Source organism: Carcharhinus amblyrhynchos, chromosome 18 (assembly GCF_965287045.1).
Source record: "Carcharhinus amblyrhynchos chromosome 18, sCarAmb.v2.hapA, whole genome shotgun sequence".
In the NCBI taxonomy this organism is placed as follows: domain Eukaryota; kingdom Metazoa; phylum Chordata; class Chondrichthyes; order Carcharhiniformes; family Carcharhinidae; genus Carcharhinus; species Carcharhinus amblyrhynchos.
Window position 1 is genome coordinate 4928156 of NC_137341.1, and position 21624 is coordinate 4949779.

The 21624-nt window shown below is 45.8% G+C and overlaps 1 protein-coding gene across 2 annotated transcripts in view; it reads right to left on the reverse strand.

The window, feature by feature from the left end:
- The window catches only part of foxj1b (forkhead box J1b), a 32580-nt gene extending 11593 nt beyond the window's left edge, over positions 1 to 20987 (reverse strand). The window contains exons 1-2 of one of the 2 annotated variants that reach the window (XM_080206288.1): positions 20799 to 20987; positions 19756 to 20281 (exon numbers count right to left, since the gene is read on the reverse strand). In XM_080206288.1, the coding sequence (XP_080062414.1) occupies positions 19756 to 20265 (510 nt within the window). In that variant the 5' untranslated portion in view covers positions 20266 to 20281; positions 20799 to 20987. Of the gene's footprint in view, positions 1 to 19755; positions 20282 to 20629 lie in introns of both variants that reach the window. The other variant, XM_080206287.1, reaches the window with a different exon arrangement.
- Positions 20988 to 21624: the final 637 nt, after the last annotated feature.

Genomic DNA, 21624 nt, shown 5'->3' on the forward strand with positions numbered 1-21624 from the left:
TGTGAATCGAGCAAAGGAAAGGTGTGGGTTCTTGATGTTCCTGGTTCCCAAATACTTGGGAATGATGGAGGAGAAAACAGAGGCAAAAGGTCCTCCAGACTCGAAACGTTGGCTCCATTCTCTCTCCACAGATGCTTCATTTTAAGTTTATTTGTTAGAGTCACAAGTAGGCTTACGTCAATGAAGTCACGGTGAAAATCCCCTCGTCGCCACACTCCAACGCCTGTTTGGGTACACCGAGGGAGAATTTAGCATGGCCAATGCACCTAACCAGTACATCTTTCGGACAGTGGGAGGAAACTGCAGCACCCGGAGGAAACCCACGCAAACAAAGGAGAACATGCAGATTGCGCACAGACAGTGACCCAAATCGGAAATCGAACCCTGGCACCGTGAGGCAGCAGCGCTAACCACCGTGCCACCTCTACTGAGTTTCTCCAGCATTTGCTGGTTTTGGTTCCGATTCCAGCATCCACAGTATCTTGCCTTTCTTTAAGCAGAGGATAACTTGTGGCAGTACTAACTAAGGATATCACAGCTCCAAATGAAAGGATTTAGTCGAAAGCTTGAGATCGATCCAGGACTCAATCTTGGCTAGAATTGAGAAATAGACAGGGAGCTGTTACATCCTGTTGTGACTTTTTTAATGGAACCCGTAACAGGAGAAGGAAAAATCTGTCAGGAAATTTCAAAGGTATGTAACAGAAGTGGAGTAATGATCGGAGGAGATTCTAGTTACCTTAATATAGTCTGGGAGGAATGTAGACCTACAAATAACAAAGAGGAACTTCTAGTGGGTGCATGTGATGTGTGATATGAATCAATATATTGCCGATCCTGCGACGGGAAGGGGATGCAGTAACAACAGAAAATGCTGGATTGTCTCAGCAGGTCTGACAGCATCTGTGGAAAGAGGATAGAGCTAACGTTTCAAGTCTGGGTGAAACTCAGAGTGGGGGGGTGGGGTGGGGGGAGCAGTGTTGGATTTGGTCCTGGGAAATGTGTGGAACAAGTGGCACGGTGAGACAGTGGGTTAGCACTGCTGCCTCAGAGCGCCAAGGACCCGGGTTCGATTCACAGCTTGGGTCACTGTCTGTGCGGAGCCTTCTCCCCGTGTCTGCGTGGGCTTCCTCCAGGTGCTCCGGTTTCCTCCCACAGTCTGAAAGATGGGCCGGTTCGGGGCAGCTCTGGAGTCACATGTAGACCAGAGCAGATAAGGATGGCAGATTTCCTTCCACAAAAGGACATCAGTGAACTCGAAGGATTTTTCTGACAATTGACAATGGTTTCACGTTCATCAGTTGATTCTTAATTCCAAGTTTTTTTTTTCTTGAATTCAAATTCCACCATCTTCCATGGGATTCAAATCTGAACATCAGCCGAGTTTTTGGATTAATAATCTGGCGATAATACCACTCGGTCATCACCTCCCTTTAGCTTTTACTTTGATGCCCTTAGTTAAAATGACTGAGCTTGGAGTGAGCCAACAAACCAGGAGACTGGCCCACTCGTACAAGGTACTACAAGGCTGGTTACTCCATCGATCAACATCCCAACATCTAGCAGCAGCATCTAGGCTAAGGAGGCAAAGGTCTCAATCGGGCTGCTACGATCAGTAGTCTCATAACACCAGGTTGAAGTCCAACAAACAGGCTTATTTGGTAATACAAGCTTTCGGAGTGCTGCTCCTTCATCAGGTGAGTTCAGGATTTGTTTCACAAATAGGGCATATACAGACACGGACTCAACTACAAGATAACGATTGGAATGCAAGTTTTAACAATTTGAGTGGAAAGAGGGTTAAGCACAGGTTGAAAAGGTGGGAATCGTCTCCAGCCAGAACAGTCAGTGAGATTTTGCAAGCCCAGGCACGTCGTGGGGGTTACAGATAGTGTGACATGAACCCAAGGTCCCGGTTGAGGCTGTCCTCACGTGTGCGGAACTTGGCTATCTGTTTCTGCTCAGTGACTCTGCGCTGTCGTGTGTCGTCCTTACCCGAAGATCAGAGGCTGAATGTTCTTGACCGCTCAAGTGTTTCCTGACAGGAAGGGAACACTCCTGCCTGCTAATTGTCAAATGGTGTCCATTCACCCATTGCAGCATCTGAACAGTCTCGCCAATGTCAAGGGCATTACAGGTAGAACCGGGACCTTGGATTCATGCCACACTATCTGTAACCCCCACATCTTGCCTGGGTTTGCAACATCTCACGAACTGTCCTGGCTGGAGACACCTCTTTAACCTGTGCTTAGCCCACTCTCCACTGCCAGTGTCCACACCTGTGAAGACTTGATTACCTGTTAAGACTCGCATTTCAACCATGATCATGGAATTGAGTTTGTGTCCATATACACCCTGTTTGTGAACACAACTCCTCACTCACCTGATGAAGGAACAGCACCTCTAAAAGCTCGTGCTACCAGATAAACCTATTGGACTTTAACCTGGTGTGGTGAGACTTCTGACTGTGCCCACCCTAGTCCACCTCCACACCATGAATGAACGGAGTGATCCAACTGTATAAATAAAATCAGTAACAGATGGACATTGAGGTGACCACTGCCATACAACGGCAGGGGTTTGCACAGTAAAGGTACTTGATGCTATGGGCTATCTACAATTTAAAGATCAAAATGTCTTATTCTTTCCAAGATGAAAGTACAAAATTATACAACATCTTTTGTCGATGAACAAAAGTCAACATCCAATTCAAAATGAATTGATGAGTGATATATGTGTGTGCACCACTTAATAATCCCATTTAGAATGGGAAATAATCAGGAGAGTTGACATTTTTCTTTGTTCTTTGAAAGGATGTGATTGTTGCTACTGGGCCAGCATATTTGCCCATCCCTAATTACCCCCTGAAATGAGTCACTTGTTGGGCCTTTTCAGAGGGCAGTTAAGAGTCAACCACATCGATGTGGCATGGAGCCAGACTGGGTAAGGACAGCACATTTCCTTCCCTAAAGAACATGAGTGAACGAGATGAGTTTTTTAACAACAATCAACAATGGTTTTACGGTCATCAGTAGACCTTTAATTCCAGGTCTTTTTTTTAAATTGAACTCAAATTTCACCATCTGCAGTGGTGGGATTTGAACCCAGAGCCCCAGGACGTAACCCTGGGTCTCTAGATGATAAGTCCAGTGACAATACCATTAGGCCACTGCCTCCCCACTTGATAGTAATAGACAATTCACCATCCTTGAAGCTGTCCTTGCTTTGCAGGATGGTGCTCACGCTCGTCATTGCATTATTCAATTAATTCTTAATTAGCTGTGCCCCTGCACCCAATGAACCTTATGTATCAGCGATGGCACGCGACTGACATTCTTTGTTCTACGATGAGAAGTAACGTTAGACTAGCCGTGAGCCGGTTTCGCCACATCAAACTGGAAGACAAAAATGAACGCAACATGGATAACATGAAACGTGGGCTGACAGGGAGGTAAACTGTTGTGTCACGTTAGCAGTTATTTTAGACTAGGTTTGCACCGCCTACAGAATTCATCACATGTTTTATTCAGGCCTGCAGCCATTTGTTTCATTGTTCAGTCATCCTGACTGCAAAGGGGAGCTGGAATTATGTCACTATTATAGAAAGACAGTGACCCAGGTAGTGGAATCCTTGTCTTCTGTCATTGGTGAGATACATTACCAAATCACGTGTCATGTTACTGTATCTTGTTACACTGCTCAATGCAACCCGCCTCAGTACAATTGGCTAATTGTCAGCTGGCCTATAAGAGACCCTTGGCCCAAATTCCTATCACCTGATATCAATATTTCTCCATAGCCAAGGAATAATTGAATTGTTGGAACCACAGTAAGTGATGCAGAACACAAACAGAATGACTAATCAGGCAGTATCCAACAACAAACCCAACTATTGAGTGATCTGTCGATCTCTTCCTACCCAACTGGACCTTTCCTGACATAATGACAAAGTAAACCTTCCGATGATTCCCAACAATCCTTACTACCACGTTTGATACTGATTGTCACTACATCGAATAAAACACACAATGCTTAAAGTTTATTTGCTAGTGTCACAATTTATCTAACAGTAACACTGCAGTGAAGTTATTGTGAAAATTTCCTAGCCGCCGCAGTTTGAGGGACAAGTTAGCATGGCCAACGCACCTAATCAGCACGTCTTTTCGACTGTGGGAGGAAACTGGCGCACCCGAAGGAAACACATGCAGACGCAGGGAGAATGTGCAAACTCCACACAGATAGTGACCCAAGCCAGGAATTGAACCCAGGCCCCTGGTATTGAGATTTGATTTGATTTATTATTGTCACATGTATTAACATACAGTGAAAAGTATTGTTTCTTGCGCGCTATACAAAGAACAACATACACAGAGAAGGAAAGAAGAGAGTGCAGAATGTAGTGTTACAGTCATAGATAGGGTGTAGAGATACATCATCTTACTACAAGCTAGGTCCATGGCAGCAGAGGAGAACTTGTTTCTTGAGTCAGTTGGTACGTGACCTCGGATTTTTGTATCACTTTCCCAAAGGAAGAAGGTGGAAGAGACAATGTCCGGGGTGTGTGGGGTCCTTGTTTACACTGGCTCCTTTTCCAAAACTGTGGGAGGTGTGAATAGAGTCAATGGATGGGAGGCTGGTTTGAGTGATGGACTGGGTTTTGTTCACAACCCTTTGTAGTTTTTTTGCAGTCATGAACACAGCAGGAGCCATACCAAGCTGTGACACAACTGGAAAGAATGCTTTCTATGGTCATCTGTAAAAGTCGGTGGGAGTCGCAGCTGACACGGCAAATTTCTTCAGCCTCCTGAGAAACTTGAGGCGTTGGTGGGCTTTCTTAACTACAGTGTTGGCATGGTGGGGTGGAGGTGGGGGATTGCCAGGACAGATTGTTCGTGACCTGGACTCCTAAAAAGCTCGCGACCATTTCCACTACGTCCCCATTGATGTGGACATGGGCACGTCCTCCACTACGCTTCCTCGATGATAAGCTCCTGTGTTTGATTGACATTGAGGGAGAGATTATTGTGGTGGCACCAGTTCACCAGGTTCTCTATCTGATTCCTGTACAGTGTCTCGTCACTGTTTGAGGTCCGATCCATTATGGCGGCATCATCAGCAAATTGGAAAATCAAGTTGCAGGGGAATTTGACCTTTCACTTCGTCAGTGTGGAAGGACTATATTACAGGCTGAAGACACAGCCTTGTGGGGCACTGGTGTTGAGGATGATCATGGAGGAGGTGTTGTTGCCTATCCTTAGTGGCTGTGGTTGTAGGTTGGGAAGTTCAGGATCCAGCCACAGAGGGAGGAGCCGAGGCCCGGGCCACGAGTTTGGAGATGAATTTCATCGGAGTAATGGTGTTGAAGGCTTTAGTCAATGAAGAGGAGTCTGATATAAGAGTCTTTGTAATCTAGGTGTTCCAGGTTTGAGTGTCGGGCCAGGGAGACGACGTCAGCTGTGGACCTATTGCGGCGATATACGAACTGTGTGGATCCAGGCAGTCTGGGAGGCCAACATTGATTTGTGCCGTGACTAATTAACTGAGAGGCGGCAGTGCGAACCACTGTGCCACGTACACCAAGTGCTTTCTGGACAATGGATAGTTCCAAAGTCATCCAATTGTACATTAACTCTCCAAATCGCTCAGTTTGGAAATACTTCTGTGCTTTGCTTACAATTTAAAGCAATTATAAGCAAATTAATTTTGTTTTTAAGTGAAAGGTGTTTTACAAAACAGTTAGAGACAGAGACTAGAAAGGTGACCCCCGTGTAGGAAATTCTGGCCAATGGCTCAAATGGCCTCCTTCTGCACTGTAGTTTTTCCATGAACACTTTGCAACTGTCTTCACAAAAGAGAGTCACAATGCAGATATTTTAGTGAAGGGGTGGCACAATGGTTACCACTGCTACCTTACAATGCCAGGGACTTGGGTTCAATTCAAACCTCGGGTCACTGTCTGTGCGGCACATTCTTCCCGTGTCTGCATGGGTTTCCTCCCACAGTCCAAAGGTGTGCGGGTTAGATGGATCGGCCGTGATAAATTGCAGTTTAGTGCACAAAAATATGCAGGTTAGGGGCAATAAGGTACGTGTGCGCAGTTGCGGGGGTGGACCAGGGTAAACACTCTTCCAGAGTATCGGTGCAGACTCAATGGCCAGTATTTTATAACCTCGCAAAATCCCACCCGAAGCCGATGGAGAATTCAGTTCTGCGCGCCTTGCCCACCCCAATTCCCCAACGTGGCTGAGATGGTAAATTCTGGCCAACGGTTCAAATGGCCTCCTTCTGCACCGTAGGGATTCTATAATTAAGACAAGTGCAAAACATTGAATGGAATAAAGAGAGGGAGGAAATAGGAAGCAGCCAAGCATCTTTGCAAGTGGACAACTGGCCAGATTGTCATGAGAAACCAGAGAGGAGATAGCGGAGGCTCTGAACAGTATTTTTCAGTCCCTCCTGACTATCAACCCCAAGTCGAGGACTGGATGATTGTTTAATTGATAGGGAGGGGTTGATCAAGTATCAAGTTGAGGGGATTGAGCTATGAGGAGAGGCTGAATAAACTAGGCTTGTACTCGTTAGAGTTTAGAAGAATGAGGGGAGATCTCATTGAGACGTATAAGACGATGAATGGGATGGATAGGATAGAGGTGGAGAGACTCTTCCCGCTCAAAAAAGACAGTAGGACTAGGGGGCACAGCCTCAAGATAAAGGGGAGGCGGTTTAGAACGGAGTTGAGGAGGAACTTCTTCACTCAAAGGGTGGTGAATCTCTGGAATTCTCTGCCCGTTGAAGTGGTGGAGGCTGCCTCGCTAAATATTTTTAAGAAGCGGGTTGATGGGTTCTTGATAAGAGAGGGGATTAAGGGTTATGGGGACAGGGCGGGAAAGTGGAACTGAGCCACAACAGATCAGCCATGATCTTATTGAATGGCGGGGCAGGCTCGAAGGGCTAGATGGCCTACTCCTGCTCCTATTTCTTATGTTCTTATGTTCTTAACCTCAATGTGAGCCAATTATCAGAAAGAAACCTGAGGAGCAGTGTAAATTACTTATTAAGAATTATTTTTGAAAGCATTTATTTATTTAAGCTATGAATATTTATTAATCAACGACAATCAGCATGGACACGGGAAGGGCAGGTCATGCCTAACGAGCTTGACTGCATTCGGAGTAAGAAGAGGCTCAATGAGGGGAGAGTATTTGATGGAGCTTTCAGCAAGGCTTCTTTTGACAGATCAGAAAAGTAAAGGTCCAGGGGACCTGAGGGAAAGTGACGAGTTGGATCCAAAGTTAGTTCCATAGCAGGAAGCAAAGAGCAAAGGCTTGTGATGGGAAGGTTGTTTCCAGTAGGGCTCTGCAGGGTTCAGTATTGAGTTCCATCCTATTTGTGGGACACATCAACGATTTAGGTGGAGGAGGCTACAAACGATATCAAAGTTGGCGATGTGGCAATCTGTGGACTGCAGGAAGTTTTCAATGGACTGGCCAGATAGGCAGAAAAGTAGGAATTGGAATTCAACCTGGAGAAGTGGAAGATAATGGGTTAGAGTTCAGGGAATGAAGTACCTGGGAATTCTGTGTGACTGAGGGTTCACAAACATGTACCTTGTCAGTGATAACCATGCCCAGAGAATTCAGATGGGATACAACCACTTATGAATGCAGAGGGTTGTGAAAAAAGCCCAGTCCATCACGCAAACCATCCACTGACACTGTCTAACTTCCGACTGCCTCGAACAAACAGCCAGCATAATCAAGGAACCCACGCGCCTTAGACATTCTCTCTTTATCTTCTTCTGTAGGGGAAAAGATGCAAAACTCTGAGGTCACGTACCAACTGACTCAAGAATAACTTCCTCCCTGTTGCCATCAGACTTTTGAATGGACCTACCTCACATTAAGTTGGTCTTTCTCCAAACCCTAGCTATGACCGTAACACTACATTCTGCACTCTCTCCTTTCCTTCGCTTGTCTGTATCGTGCGCAAGAAACAATACTTTTCACTGTATAGCAAAAAGATGACAATAATAAATCAAATCAAGTCCAACATAGGTTGCACCTGGTCCCACATTTGTGTGGGAACTCAGGCAAGTGCTTGTAACAACGTGATAACACATTTGTATCGACTACCAAAGCAAAATTTCCCTTTTTATTTGAAATATCTGTTGCTTAATGTTTAAATTGTGTTGATTTGACTTGGCTTGTTCGAATAAAATTTTTGAACAGGGATGGCTTCCTTTGCATTGCTGTTGGGGGGCTATTTTGTTTTTAGAAAGTTACCGGTCTCCACGGGGAACCGAAGATTGAGAACACGATGCTATATATTCCGAACGAAGAGGTCAAATTTCAACATTTGCTGATGATGCCAAACTTGGAGGTGCGGCAAACGGTCAGGATGATACCAACTAACTGCCGCATAAGCTGGCAGAACGGGTAGTAGATGGAATTTAATACAAGAGACGTGCGAAGCAGGAGGGATAGGGGAAGGCAGTAGAAATTTAATGGCACAGGAGTGCGCAGGAACAGGGGGACCTGCGGGTTCAAGTGCAGGAGATAATGAGTGAGAGAGAGAGTGGTTAGCAAAGTCTATGGAATTCCAGGCTTCATTAACAGAGACATTGGCCGGAACTTTCCAGCTGCTCATGCCGTTGAGATCTTCCAGTCCTGTCGACATCTCCACCGTTTCCCAGCACGGAAGGGTGTGTTCAACAGGAATCCCCCATTGACACCGGTGGGAACGGAAAATCCCACTGCCAGCCAACGGCGGGGCTGCCTCCGCCACTGTGAAGGACGTGGTGAGTTACACCGAAAATCCTGTCCATCGAGTATGAAAGTAGGGAAATTATACCGAAGAATTCTAAAGTTCTGGTGTGATCGTAACGAGCGAATCACATCCAGTTCTGGCTACCTGACTTTAGGAAGGATGGCAGGGACCCTGCGAGTGTGCGGAGGGAGATTCACCAGAACTGCTCCAGGGACGAGCAATTTTTTGATTCATTATTGTCACGTGCATTAACATACAGTGAAAAGTATTGTTTCTTGCGTGGTATATACACAAAACATGCCGTTCATAGAGAAGGAAAGGCGAGAGTGCAGAATGTAATGTTACAGTCACAGCTAGGGTGTAGAGAAAGATCAACTTCGTGCAAGGTAAGTCCATTCAAAAGTCTGATGGCAGCAGAGAAGAAGCTGTTCTTGGGTCAGCTGGTACGTGACCTCAGGCTTAAGTATCTTTTTCCCAAAGGAAGAAGGTGGAAGAGAGAACATCCAGGGTGCGTGGGGACCTTACTGGCTGCTTTGCCGAGACAGCGGGGAGTGTAGACAGAGTCAATGGGTGGGAGGCTGGTTTGAGTGATGGACTGGGCTTCATTGACGACCTTTTGTAGTTTCTTGCAGTCTTGGGCACAGCAGGAGCCACACCAAGCTGTGATACAACCAGAAAGAATGCTTTCTATGGTGCATCTGTAAAAGTTGGCGAGAGTCGAAGCCGACATTCCAAATTTCCTTAGTCTTCTGAGAAAGTAGAGGCGTTAGTTTTAACTACACGGTAAGGGTTAGGGAGAAGCTGGGGTTGTTCCCCTTGGGGTAAAGGAGATTGAGGAAAGATTTGATCGAGGTGGACAGGAGGAAGGAAAAGCATTCCCGTCACAAGGTCCGGGATGTGCTTATTTAAGGCTTCGGCTAAGAGGTTCAGAGGAACGTGAGGAAGAGCATTCTCACGCAGCGAGGGGTACTGGCCTGGAACCTGCTTCCGAAAGGAAATTGGACGGACAACCCAAGGAAATAAACTGGCAGGGATATGGGGATGGAGCTGCAGAGTGGGATGAACTGGATTGTTCTGCAGACTGCTGGCACAGACTTGATGGGCTGAGTTGCCTCTTCCTGTGCTGTAAGATGACTCTACCACAGAATAAATTCAAACCAGTCAACGATGAAGATACTGAAGCTTCAATTGCTGCAGGGATGTAACACCAGGAAGTTTCACTCCATACTCCCATTCATTTTCACAAGTTTGATATTAATAGAACTTCTGGCTGTGATGTAGGATTTATCCAGCAACTATTGTGCGTACAAAATTCTCACAGGACGCACCAAATAAAACCTTTTTTTAAAGGCTAGAAACCTGGGCTCAGTGGATGCAGTTTGGACGATCATTCTGATTTCAGATTCAATCACCGATCCCAAATTCAAGTCATTCTACTCCCTTCTACCCTGCCCACTCGGCTCCCATCCTCTTCGCTCATCCTTCACCCCCAACTCCACTCTTACAATCTTCTCCTCCCCTCCCTCTGCCCCATCCCTCCAATCCCACCCTATAATCCTAACTCTACCCCATAACTGGCAACCTCACTCCCTGCCCCGAAAACACCAACTCCATTGCGACCGGATCCCGCCAACCCAAACTACTCCATATCCCAAAGATTCCACCCCATTATGCTACAATCCGATCCTCGTCCCCTTCTCAACTCATCCCTCCATACCCACCCACCTCTCTGCCCGCGAACTCCCACCCCAATTCTTCAGACTCCACCCACTGCATTATTCCTTTCGCCCTTCCCAAAACCAGCCCCTCCCCCTTTGCTCCCCTCCATCAGCTCGGCAGACAAGTAGGCAGCACGGTGGTCAGCACTGCTACCTCAGTGCAAGAGACCTGGGTTCGATTCCCAGCTCTTTGGTCACTGTTTGAGTGGAGTTTGCACTTCTCCCCATGTCTGCATGAGTTTCCTCCGGGTGCTCTAGTTTCCTCCCAGAGTCCAAAACACATGCTGGTTCGGTGCATTGGCCACACTAAATTGTCCCTCAGTCTATCCGTACAGCCGCTGGAGTATGGCGACTAGGGGATTTTTACACTAACTTCACTGCAGTGTTAATGTAAGCCTCCTTGTGACACTTATATAAAAAAAATTAAATGGCTCAAAAAATCTGAGGCAAGATCTTCTGGCTGTTCTTGTTGGTGGGATCTTCTGATTCCAGTATTGGTAAATCCCCTCCATGGGTTTCCAAGCAGTGTGGATTGGACAGCAGATGATCCCACCGCTGGCCAACGGTACACAGCCGAGAAACACACTGCGGAGTGGGTGAGGGGGCTGGTGAGAGCGGAGAATCTCGCCCCCGAGGTCTGAGCAGGAGAGTGCCCACATCACTTGGCCTTTGATACCGGGACAGCTAGGCCTACGGAGCCGACCAAGTGGATCCCACTAGACGATAGCGAGAACTGGAGAAATGGGATGGAACACAACGCTTCCGAACACAGGGAGACATTTCACCATTAACCAGGTAACTCCACTGCACAGTCACACGTGCAAAGGAAACTGCTCATGTCCTGACATTTTTGTTCGTAGAGACTTGGCCTCTAAAGCCATTCTTCCCAAAATACTTGCAAAGCGTATCCAGTAAGTCCCACTCTCCAAGATGTTTGCGCCAAGTTGGTTAATGGTGGTCAGGATGGAAATACAGATGGGAAGAAACAAAGAAACCCTGCAGTGCAGAAAGAGGCCATTCGGCCCATCGAGTCTGCACCCAACCACAATCCCACCCAGGCCCGACCCCAAAACCCTACATATTATACCTACATATTATGATCCCTCTCACCTACGCATCTCAGGACACTCAGGGGCAATTTTAGCATGGCCAATCAACATCTTTGGACTGTGGGAGGAAACCGGAGCACCCGAAGGAAAGCCACGCAGCCACGGGGAGAATGTGCAGATTCCACACAGACAGTGACCCGAGCCTGGAATCGAACCCAGGTCCCAGGAGCTGTGAAGCAGCAGTGCTAACCCACTGTGCTACCGTGCCGCCCGATGTTGCCACGAGCTCAGTACTTTTGTCAAAACGAAAGTCAGGTTGGGATCCTGCTCCTGATAACTGTCTGGTCATCCTTTTCAACTTCCGCCGGCTTTGGCTGGGCACAGGACTGGATTGCTGTGTCTTTAATAGTCCTGTTGGCCTTAATGGCCACTTGGATATGGTGCCAGAGGATAGCCAACGCCAGTGATACCTCACCAAACAAGAGGAGAGAGGGACAAAATTGCTGGGGGTGGGGCAAATAGAAAAACAAAACAAAATTACTGAAACTCGAGCAGAACCATTGGAAATAACTCAGAAAGGATCAGTGTAGGTTGTATGTTATAGAATCCCGACAGTGCAGACGGAGACCGTTCGGCCCATCGAGTCAACACCGACTCTCCGAAACAGGATACCATCCAGGCCCTATTCCTGTAACTCCATGTATTTACCCCAATAATCCTCCTAACCTACACATCTTGAGACACTGAGGGGCAATGTAGCATGGTCAATCCTCCCAACCTACTCAGCTTGAGACACTGAGGGTCAATTTAGCGTGGCCAATCCACCTAACCTGCATATCTTTGGAACTGTGGGAGGAAACCAGAGCACCCAGAGGAAACCCACACAGACACGGGGAGAACGTGCAGTCTCCACACAGACAGTGACCCAAGGCCAGAGTGGAATAGAATCATAGAATCCTGCATTGCAGAAGGAGGCCATTCAGCCCATCAAGTCTGCGCTGACCACAATCCCACCCAGGGCCTATCCCTACAATCCCATACATTTGCCCTAGCTAGTCCCCCTGACACGAGGTGGCAACTTACCATGACCAATCCCTCCAACCAGCACATCTTTGGACCCGGGTCCCGATGAGGCAGCAGTCTGTATTTACCATAAATCGAGATATGGCCAAATGTATGCCTTTAAGAAACTTTCTCCATTAAAGTACAGCTCAGTCCCCATTAGGACTCTTCCTCAGTACTCTTCAAATCCTTCACCCCACAAAAATACAATCACCAGAAAAATGAGATGGTGTTATAGAGTTGTACTATTTGGAATTCAGAACAAAAAGTACGTGCCAAAATCGCGGCTTACAGCAAAGTTAAAATGCTGAATCACCACTGCAGTCCTGGAGTGATTCCAGTTCTAGATACATATGCACGATAATGTAGTTTACCCACACTGCTTCAGACTTATCCACCAGCAGCTTAGCTGCCAAGATTGCGGATTTACATTGATATTCCCGACAATCCGAGGTGCAGATTATTAAGCTATTGCTCCAGAAAAATGGTATATTTACCCAACACCTTGGGGAAACAGAACAGAATCCTATTATCTCCTGAATGTTACAAGTTCCTACACCAGTCTGTGATGCTCTCCTCGCCCATGCACACACTGATGTTAGCGCAGATGAAGCGAACCCAATAAAATCCAAGTTCTGGCAAAACACAGGAGATCAAATGGGAAACGCTAAACATGATTTCTTAGCAACTAACCCTTCGTAATACCAACCCCGCAACTGGAGATGGATGCAATTACAAACCACAAAATCAAACCTGGACCAAATCCAAACTGCTTTTTGAAATGACAACGTTCTCCTCCAGTTTGGTGTGAAATAACAAGAATACTTTCCTCAGTGTAAAATCTTCCTTGAAAAATTATGTCAGAGGTTTCTTAGGATAAAGCTCAGTTTCAAGTTAAGTTTGGGAGCAATATATGGTCTACCATTGATAGTCAAGCGGTCCCCCGGATAATACTGTATTCCTAAAGTGGAAGTTTATTTATTATTGTCATCAAAAGGCTGACACCAACACTGTAATGAAGTTAGTGTGAATATCCCCTAGTCGCCACGCTCCGGCGCCTGTTCGGGTACACTGAGGGAGAGTTTAGCACGGTCAATCCACCTAAACAGCTAAAGAGTGACTGTGGCATAGGCCTGGGATGGGGGTGCCAGGTTGTCCACTCTCTTCATCCAAAGAGTCACAAGAAGAAAAAGGAAAGTACCTTTAGGATGGCAGGAAAGGAAAATGGATAATTCTCAGAACAGGTGTTCCCTTCCTCTCTAACCTGAAACAAAACAGCCTGAGATTGGGAAACAGAGGCAGGTGAAAGCATCCAGGAATGGGAACATAAGAACATAAGAAATAGGAGCAGGACTAGGCCATCTAGCACTTGGAGCCTGCCCCACCATTCAATAAGATGACAACTGATCTGAAGTGGATCAGTTCCACTTTCCCGCTTGCTCCCCATCACCCTTAATTCCCCTATCAGAAATCCATCAATCTGTGACTTAAATATATTCAGCGAGGGAGCCTCCATCACTTCAACGGGCAGAGAATTCCAGAGATTCACCACCCTCTGAGTGAAGAAGTTCCTCCTCAACTCCGATCTCCGATCTAAACTGCACCCCCCCCCCCCCCCCACTTATCTTGAGGCTGTGCTCTCTAGTTCTGAGGTTCATAGGTAGCTATGTCAAAGGAAAAGTCTCCTCCATCATCACTTCACATAAGCTCCATTACTGTTGTGTGACTGGATGGCGCAAGAAAACAAAGTTAAAAATGGAAGTACTGAATCGTAAGTTAGGAACATAGGAACGAAGGAGCAGAAATAGGCAAATTCAGTCCTTCAACCCTGCTCTGCCATTCAATCAAATCTTGACTGATCCCTCCCTGGTCTCAAACCCACCTCCCCACCTGTTTCCCATAGCCATTTACCCAGTTTTTAATGAGAATTATCTTTCTCTTTCTCGAAACCAGTCAATGATTCAGGCTGCACTGCGCGATGGGGCAGCGAGTTCCACAAATTCACTAGCCTCTGTGAGAAGTAGCTCCTTCTCATCTCCATTTTAAACCTCTTGTCCAAGATTGCCCCATTTGGTCTACGTTTACTTTATCAATCCCTTTTTAAATTTTATACACCTCGATCAGATCCCCTCTCGTCCTTCTAAACTCCAGCGAGTATAGACACAAACATGTTTAATCTCTCCTCATGCATCAACCCTTTCATCCCCGGAATCAGTCTGGTGAACCTTCTCTGAACTGCCTCTCACGCCACCACATCCTTTCCTCAAATTAAGAGACCAAAACTGGACACAGTACTCCAAATGTGGTCTCACCAACACCCTAAATAATTACGAAAACACTTCTGTACTTTAATACTCCTGTTCTTTTCCATTAAACGCCAACATCCCATTTGCCATTTTTATTACGCGCTGCATCTGCATACCGACTTAGTCGGTTAGTAGGTCATAGATCATCGAACCCTACAGTGCAGAAAGAGGCCCTTCGGCCCATTGAGTCTGCACCGAACACAATCCCACCCAGGCCCTACCCCCATATCCCTCCATATTGTACCCACTTATCCCTCTAACCTACACATTTCTAAGGGGACACTAAGAAGCAATTTCTTAGCATGGCCAATCAACCTAACCCGCACATCTTTCAACTGTGGGAAGAAACCAGAGCACCCGGAGGAAACCCACACAGACACGAGGAGAATGTGCGAACTCCACACAGACGGTGACCCGAGCCGGGAATCGAACCCAGGCCCCTGGAGCCGTGAAGCAGCAGTGCTAACCACTGTGCCACCGTGCTGCCCATGGCATAGCACACGCAAGTATGATTAAGTGGCAGTTTCCATTGTCTTTTATGCTTCTTATTAACAGCTAGACTCTGAGCTTTGATGATATGGAGCCCATTAATTTATCACACTGTGCAGGATGGATATGTCCAGAGGTTAATATCCTACAATACTCCTCACGTTCAGTTTTAAAATTCATAAGCTTCAAAGTTTTTGTTAAAGTTCATTTATTCGTGTCACAAGTAGGCTTCCATGAAATCACTGAAATTCCCCTCGGGATTTTCCCCAGGGTGGATATGCCCACAGGATAATATCCTACAATATTCCTCCTGTTCAGCTGCCTATTCACAAACAACATCAAAACAGTGTGACCAATTTAAACACGGATAAGAATTCATTTCAATTTTTTGCCTGAAGGTTTGCAAAACTTGCATGGAAATTGAATACTGGTCAACATTAAAACTCACTGTGTCAACAATGTATTATGTCCGTTTTTATGCCAAGGAGAGAGAGAAAGAGAGAGAAATGAGAAACAAGAGTTCCACGGAATTAAATAAAACAACAACAGAGAAATTTGGTACACTTGGTCTATGTTAGTGAATACTCCACACGAGTCCCTTCCCATTTGGCTTCATTTAACCCTATTGTCCATTCACTAACTTGAGTTCTTTGACGAAATAACAAGAGAGGGTTGATGAGGGTAGCATAGTTGATGTCGTATAGATAGGCGTCGAAAAGATCATTTGTCTTGCCAATACAATCTACAATCTATATAATAGACTTCTTGCAAAGCAGAAGCTCATGAGATTAAAGGGATAATGCTTGCTGGATATGAAATTGGCTAAAGGACAGAAAGCAGAGAATAATGGAGGGGCGGTTGTTTTTCAGAGAAGAGGAATGTGTGCAGTCGCGTACTCTGGAGGGGTCAGTGTGGAACAATCTTTTGACATATTAATGATCTGGCAAGGGCAAGTGGGACATCATTTCAAAGTTTGCAGATGCCATGAAACTTGGAAATGTAGGAAACACTGTGAACAGTAGGATGAGAATTCCGGAGGACACAGACCCATGAAATAGGCAAATAGGTAGCAGCTGAAGTACATTGCAGCGAAGTGTGAAGTAATTGATTTTGGCTGGAAGACTAAAGAGACACAATATAAACTCAATTATAATTTGAGATGGTGTGCAGGGACAGAGAGACCTAGGACAGTGCGTGGATCAATCCTTGAGGACAACTTGAAAAGGTTGTTAAAGAGACGCACTGGGTCCTTGGTTTTAACAAATGAAGCAAAGAGAACAAAACCGTTATTAAAAACCCTGGCTAGGCCACAGCTGGAGTATCATTGCCAATTTTGGGAAGTCAAAGGCTTAGGGATAGTGCTGAGGGGATGAACTGAACATTGGTTGATGACACAAGGACGAGTGGACACAGAGTTCATTGTTTTGGACAAGAGATGAGGTGGGGTTGTGAGGACAATGTCCGCAGTGAGTGCTATTAACCTGGGCCTTGTTGCCAGTGGAAGAGAGCAATGGTTTCAAATGCTGGACTCGAGGGAAACGAACTTGAGACTGATTGGATTACTCCACAGAGAGCAGGCATAGGCTCAGTGGGCTGAAGGGCCTCCTTCTGTGCTCGACTTACTGTGTACCTCAGTTGTTTAAAATTTATTTCTTAGTGTCACAAGTGGGCTGACATTACAATTAAGTCACTGTGGAAATCCCCGAGTAGCCACACTCCGGCGACTGTTCGGGTTCACGGAGGGAGAATTTAGCACGGCCAATGCACCTAACCAGCACGTCTTTCAGGCTGCGGGAGGAAACCGGAGCACTCAGGCGAAACCCACGCAGACACGGGGACAACGCGCAAACTCCACACAGTGACCCAAGCTGGGAATCGAACCCAGCTCCCTGGCGCGGTGAGGCAGCAGTGCTCATCACTGTGCCACCACGGGGGGACAAAAGAAGCAGGGGCTGCCCTTAAGAACCGAGAACGTTCAGGGAGAAAGGTGCTCAAAATCATTAAGGGCTGTGGCAGAGTAAATGAGGGGACAGAGGAAGGCTCAGTCCCTGGGGATTGAAGGTAATCGGCCAAAAATACAAGAGGGGAAGCAGGGATAAGACTGACACTGATCTGGAATGCACTGCCTGAAAGTGTGATGGGAGCAGATTAATAATAACCTTCATCAAAGAATCAGACCGATACTTGATGGGAAAATATTCATAGTACTGAGAACCGATCGAAATGGATAGCTGTACCAAAACTGCTAGCACGTGTTTGATGGGCTGAATGGCCACTTTCTGTGCTGAAGTATTCTATCATTCAATTTCCTTTCCTCTCCCATGCTTATCTCAGTTTCCCCGAAATACATCTCCGCTTTCTGTCTCAACTGCCCTTTGTGGTAGCAAAGTTCCAATCCCAACCATTTCCCTGGGCGAAGGCGCCTTTCCTGCATTCTCCACTGAACTTACAAAGAACAGCCCTTCGGCCCTCCAAGCCTGTCCCAATCATGAGGCCTGCCTAAACAAAAATACCACTGACTACATGATACTGATTTAATTTTGTTCTCCCCAGAGGCTAGAAATACAGAATAGAGGCAACTCTGTTACCAAAGATAATTCCAGTTAAACTAATTTATAACTGCATTTGCCAGCGATAACCTTTAACAATCACAGCAGGGGGGCAATTTTACACTGCTCCAGTTAACTTGCTTTCCCAATCAATGTTCTTCAGGGATGAACACAAGGCCCATGTTTTAATGGATAATGTGTGTGATAAATCTTCTTTCCACATTGCATTCTCAACGCTAATGGGGGGGGACCAAGGGTGACACAGTCCTGCTAACTGACCAATCAGTAAAGTCAGCAGTAGACAAAACACAGTGATGTCAGGCCCTGCATACTGAGATCCCCCCCACCACCACCACCATTTCTCCCCAAGGAAAGGGTGCCAACTATGCTAATGTGCTCTTTCACATTCATCATCAGTCAAAACAAGGGCAAGAGCTGTTCCAAAAAAAATACTTCACGCTGAGCAACACATCGGGTGACCTGCCAACACCGAAAAAAATAATCAATGTCTGAATTCGATCCCTGGCAGTAACATTGCATCTCACTGAATCCGACATCAGGTGGAAAATACTCTGAGCTTGTGTAGTGAGCCAGGGAGCTGAGGAATGCCTGATCGCCATCTTCACCCATTTATTGCCCCGTGGATACCCTCAACGGCACACGGTTATGAGGATCCACACTTTTAACAGTCCTGGTATCCTGGGGTGAGAAACAGGGCCAGCAGCACAGTGGGCTGCTGAATCACTGATTGAGCTCTCCCCTATGGCTTTTATACATGACGTGACTTCTGGGTATCCTCGGTTCAGTTTGAAAGGTGGGTGAAGCACCAAGCTGATTGTGGGAGCATTTACAGATGACACCATCCTCATTATCCACCCGTTACTGTCATCTTCACCCCAGTATAATTCCAGTCAAAACATTGCAAATGTAGACAGAGGAAATAGGATATATACACACACACACACACACACACACACACACACGATTTCATTTATGTATAAACACAAACACAATTTCATACTGTTTATTTATATATTTGTTAGCTATTTATATACCACAGGAATTACTTTAACTATTACATATGCATTTCTATGCTATTTATTTTGCATACATATTATATATAGTCTGACAATAAATAGCATAGAAATGCATATGTAATAGTTAAAGTAATTCCTATGGTATATAAATAGCTACGAAGTATGTAAATAAATAGTCTATGATTTGTACATAAATAGCATAAAAAAGTACTGAAAAATATATATGGTGGCATATAGCTTGTAAATATATAAATAGAATATGAATAGTCTATATGTAAATAAATAATATTGAAATGCGTATGTAATGGTTAAAATAACTCCTGTGGTATATAAATAGTTTATAAATATGTAAATAAATATATATCGCTTATATGTAAGTAAATGGTATATTTAGTATAAGCAATATTGAAATATGGATATGAAAATGGTGTAGTAATATGCATATGATATACATACTATAGAAGAATGTACACAAATATAGATAGTACTTAATATGCTATTAAATGTATATTTAGATTCTAATTGCTTTTCTAACTCCGCAATCATGTGAAAGCCTATATTTGAGAAGTTGACATAATTGAAGAACATTTAAGGCATGTGTATAGTTTTAAGTTTTGAAATGTCATGATTGTAATTTTGTATAAGGACTGTAAAAATGACTTTTTTTGCACTGTTTGCAACTTGGAGATTTTTTTATGAATAAAGTATATTTTTGAAAAAAAAATTGAAGTGAACAGGAAGGTTGCTGTGAAGTTTGCAGAGTGCCTTGTTGCTCATACCTGCCAGCTGGGGTCTGCGTGCCTGTAATAGCAGAAGTTATCAGTAATCCAGTTGTAGATAGCGGACAGGGTGATCTTGGTCTTCTTGCTGGCTTGCATGGCCATGCAGATGAGGGTGGCGTAGGAGTAGGGCGGCTTGACATGGGGGTTGGTCTTGTAGTCCACGTCCTCCACCGGGCTCTGGGAGGGCGGCTGAGCCTGCACCAAGGTCTTGGTGCCGGTCACCGCGGAGCTGGGCTTGCCCAGGCTGAGTGGCATCCCGGTGGCGGCCGTGTCGCCGGCCGGGGGGGAGGCTGGGGCATCCGAGCCTGGCACATGCGGCTTGCAGTGGGCGCCGGGGGGCTTCTCCAGGTTGGCGCTGAGGATGGAGAAGTCCTGCAGCCACTGGAGGCTGGTCAGGCTGTCGTCCAGGTTCACCGCCCCGTTCACGTTCTCCTGATCCTCCGGGTGAAGCATCATCCAGTTCTCCTTAAATTTGGTGGCGATTTCTGGGCTGGTCAGAACTGGCATCGCTGACAGTCAGACTCTGAAAACACAAAGCAGGCGTTTCACTCAAGACTTGCAAGACTGGGAAATCGAAGGGAGCTGTGGACAAACATGCGGGGGGTAAAAAAGAAACACGAAGGAAAAATAATAATGCACAATCCTAAACATGCAAATATCCAACACAGCATTCAGAATCCAGGGCAAAAATAAGATTAAATCGACTCTCTGCAGCAAATTGACTACAGCGAGGCAAAGGACTAACTTAAATTTAAAAATACATGGAATATTACCTGTAAAATTACAAAATAAGTAGCAGATAATTAAACAGTCTCTAACTACAAAGGGGGGGCGGGGGGAGACCAGACAGAATTGTATCAAAATAACTCACATTCCATCCCCTTCAATACCATTGAAATGTAAAAATCTTCTGCACAATTCCTCAAATCAGTCCCAGTGTCTGACACTCTCTCTCTCTCTCTCCAAACCTGCTGGAGTTTGCAGCCTGCAAACTGTTGTTCTTTCTTGCCCAGATGAACCTGTTGCCTTTAGATCCTCACCTGACACTGGCTCCGAAATCCTCCAGTGCACACACACAAACACCCCCAGAGGTAGGTCTGCAATTCAGAATAAATGATCTTCAAGTTTTTTTTTTCTTCCTATGTTATATACAAATAAATACTTCTTGATGCCCTGAATTGGCATCAAACACCCCCCCCTTTCAGTGCCCCTGTTGCTTTGATCAGGCGGGGTTTTATTTTTTTTCACATCTGCAGAGTTGAGCAGGGCTCCATAACAGGAGCAGGGCTGTGTGTGTGTGTGTGTGTGACTGTCACCTCCTTTCACAGGGCTCACTCACTCACTTTATAATAGCCTTTAAACAGATCCCGGGCAGCTGATTGGCCGCTGGTTTCCAGGTTTCACCTTTCACTGCTCCCAATGAGAGGAGCAGCCAAAAATAAAAGCCCAGGGAGCGTCACTAAACTGCACACTCTCACTGCCAGTGAGCTCAACCTGCCAGCCTCAACTCACAATGAACTGACTCCAATGTGCCATTCTGCCCTGATGTGGAGATGCCGGCGTTGGACTGGGGTCAACGCAGTAACAAGTCTCACAACACCAGGTTTAAGTCCAACAGGTTTATTTGATAGTAAATAATTGTCAAACAAATCGGTTGGACTTGAACCTGTTGTCAGACTTTTTACCATTCTACCCTGTCATAGAGTCCCGACAGTGCAGAAGGAGGCCATTCAGCCCATCAAGTCTGCACCGACCACAATCCAACCGAGACCCTATCCCCATAACCCCGTGCATTTACTCTCCTCGTCCCCCTGACACTAAGGGACAATTTTAGCACGGCCAATCCACCTAACCTGCACATCTTTG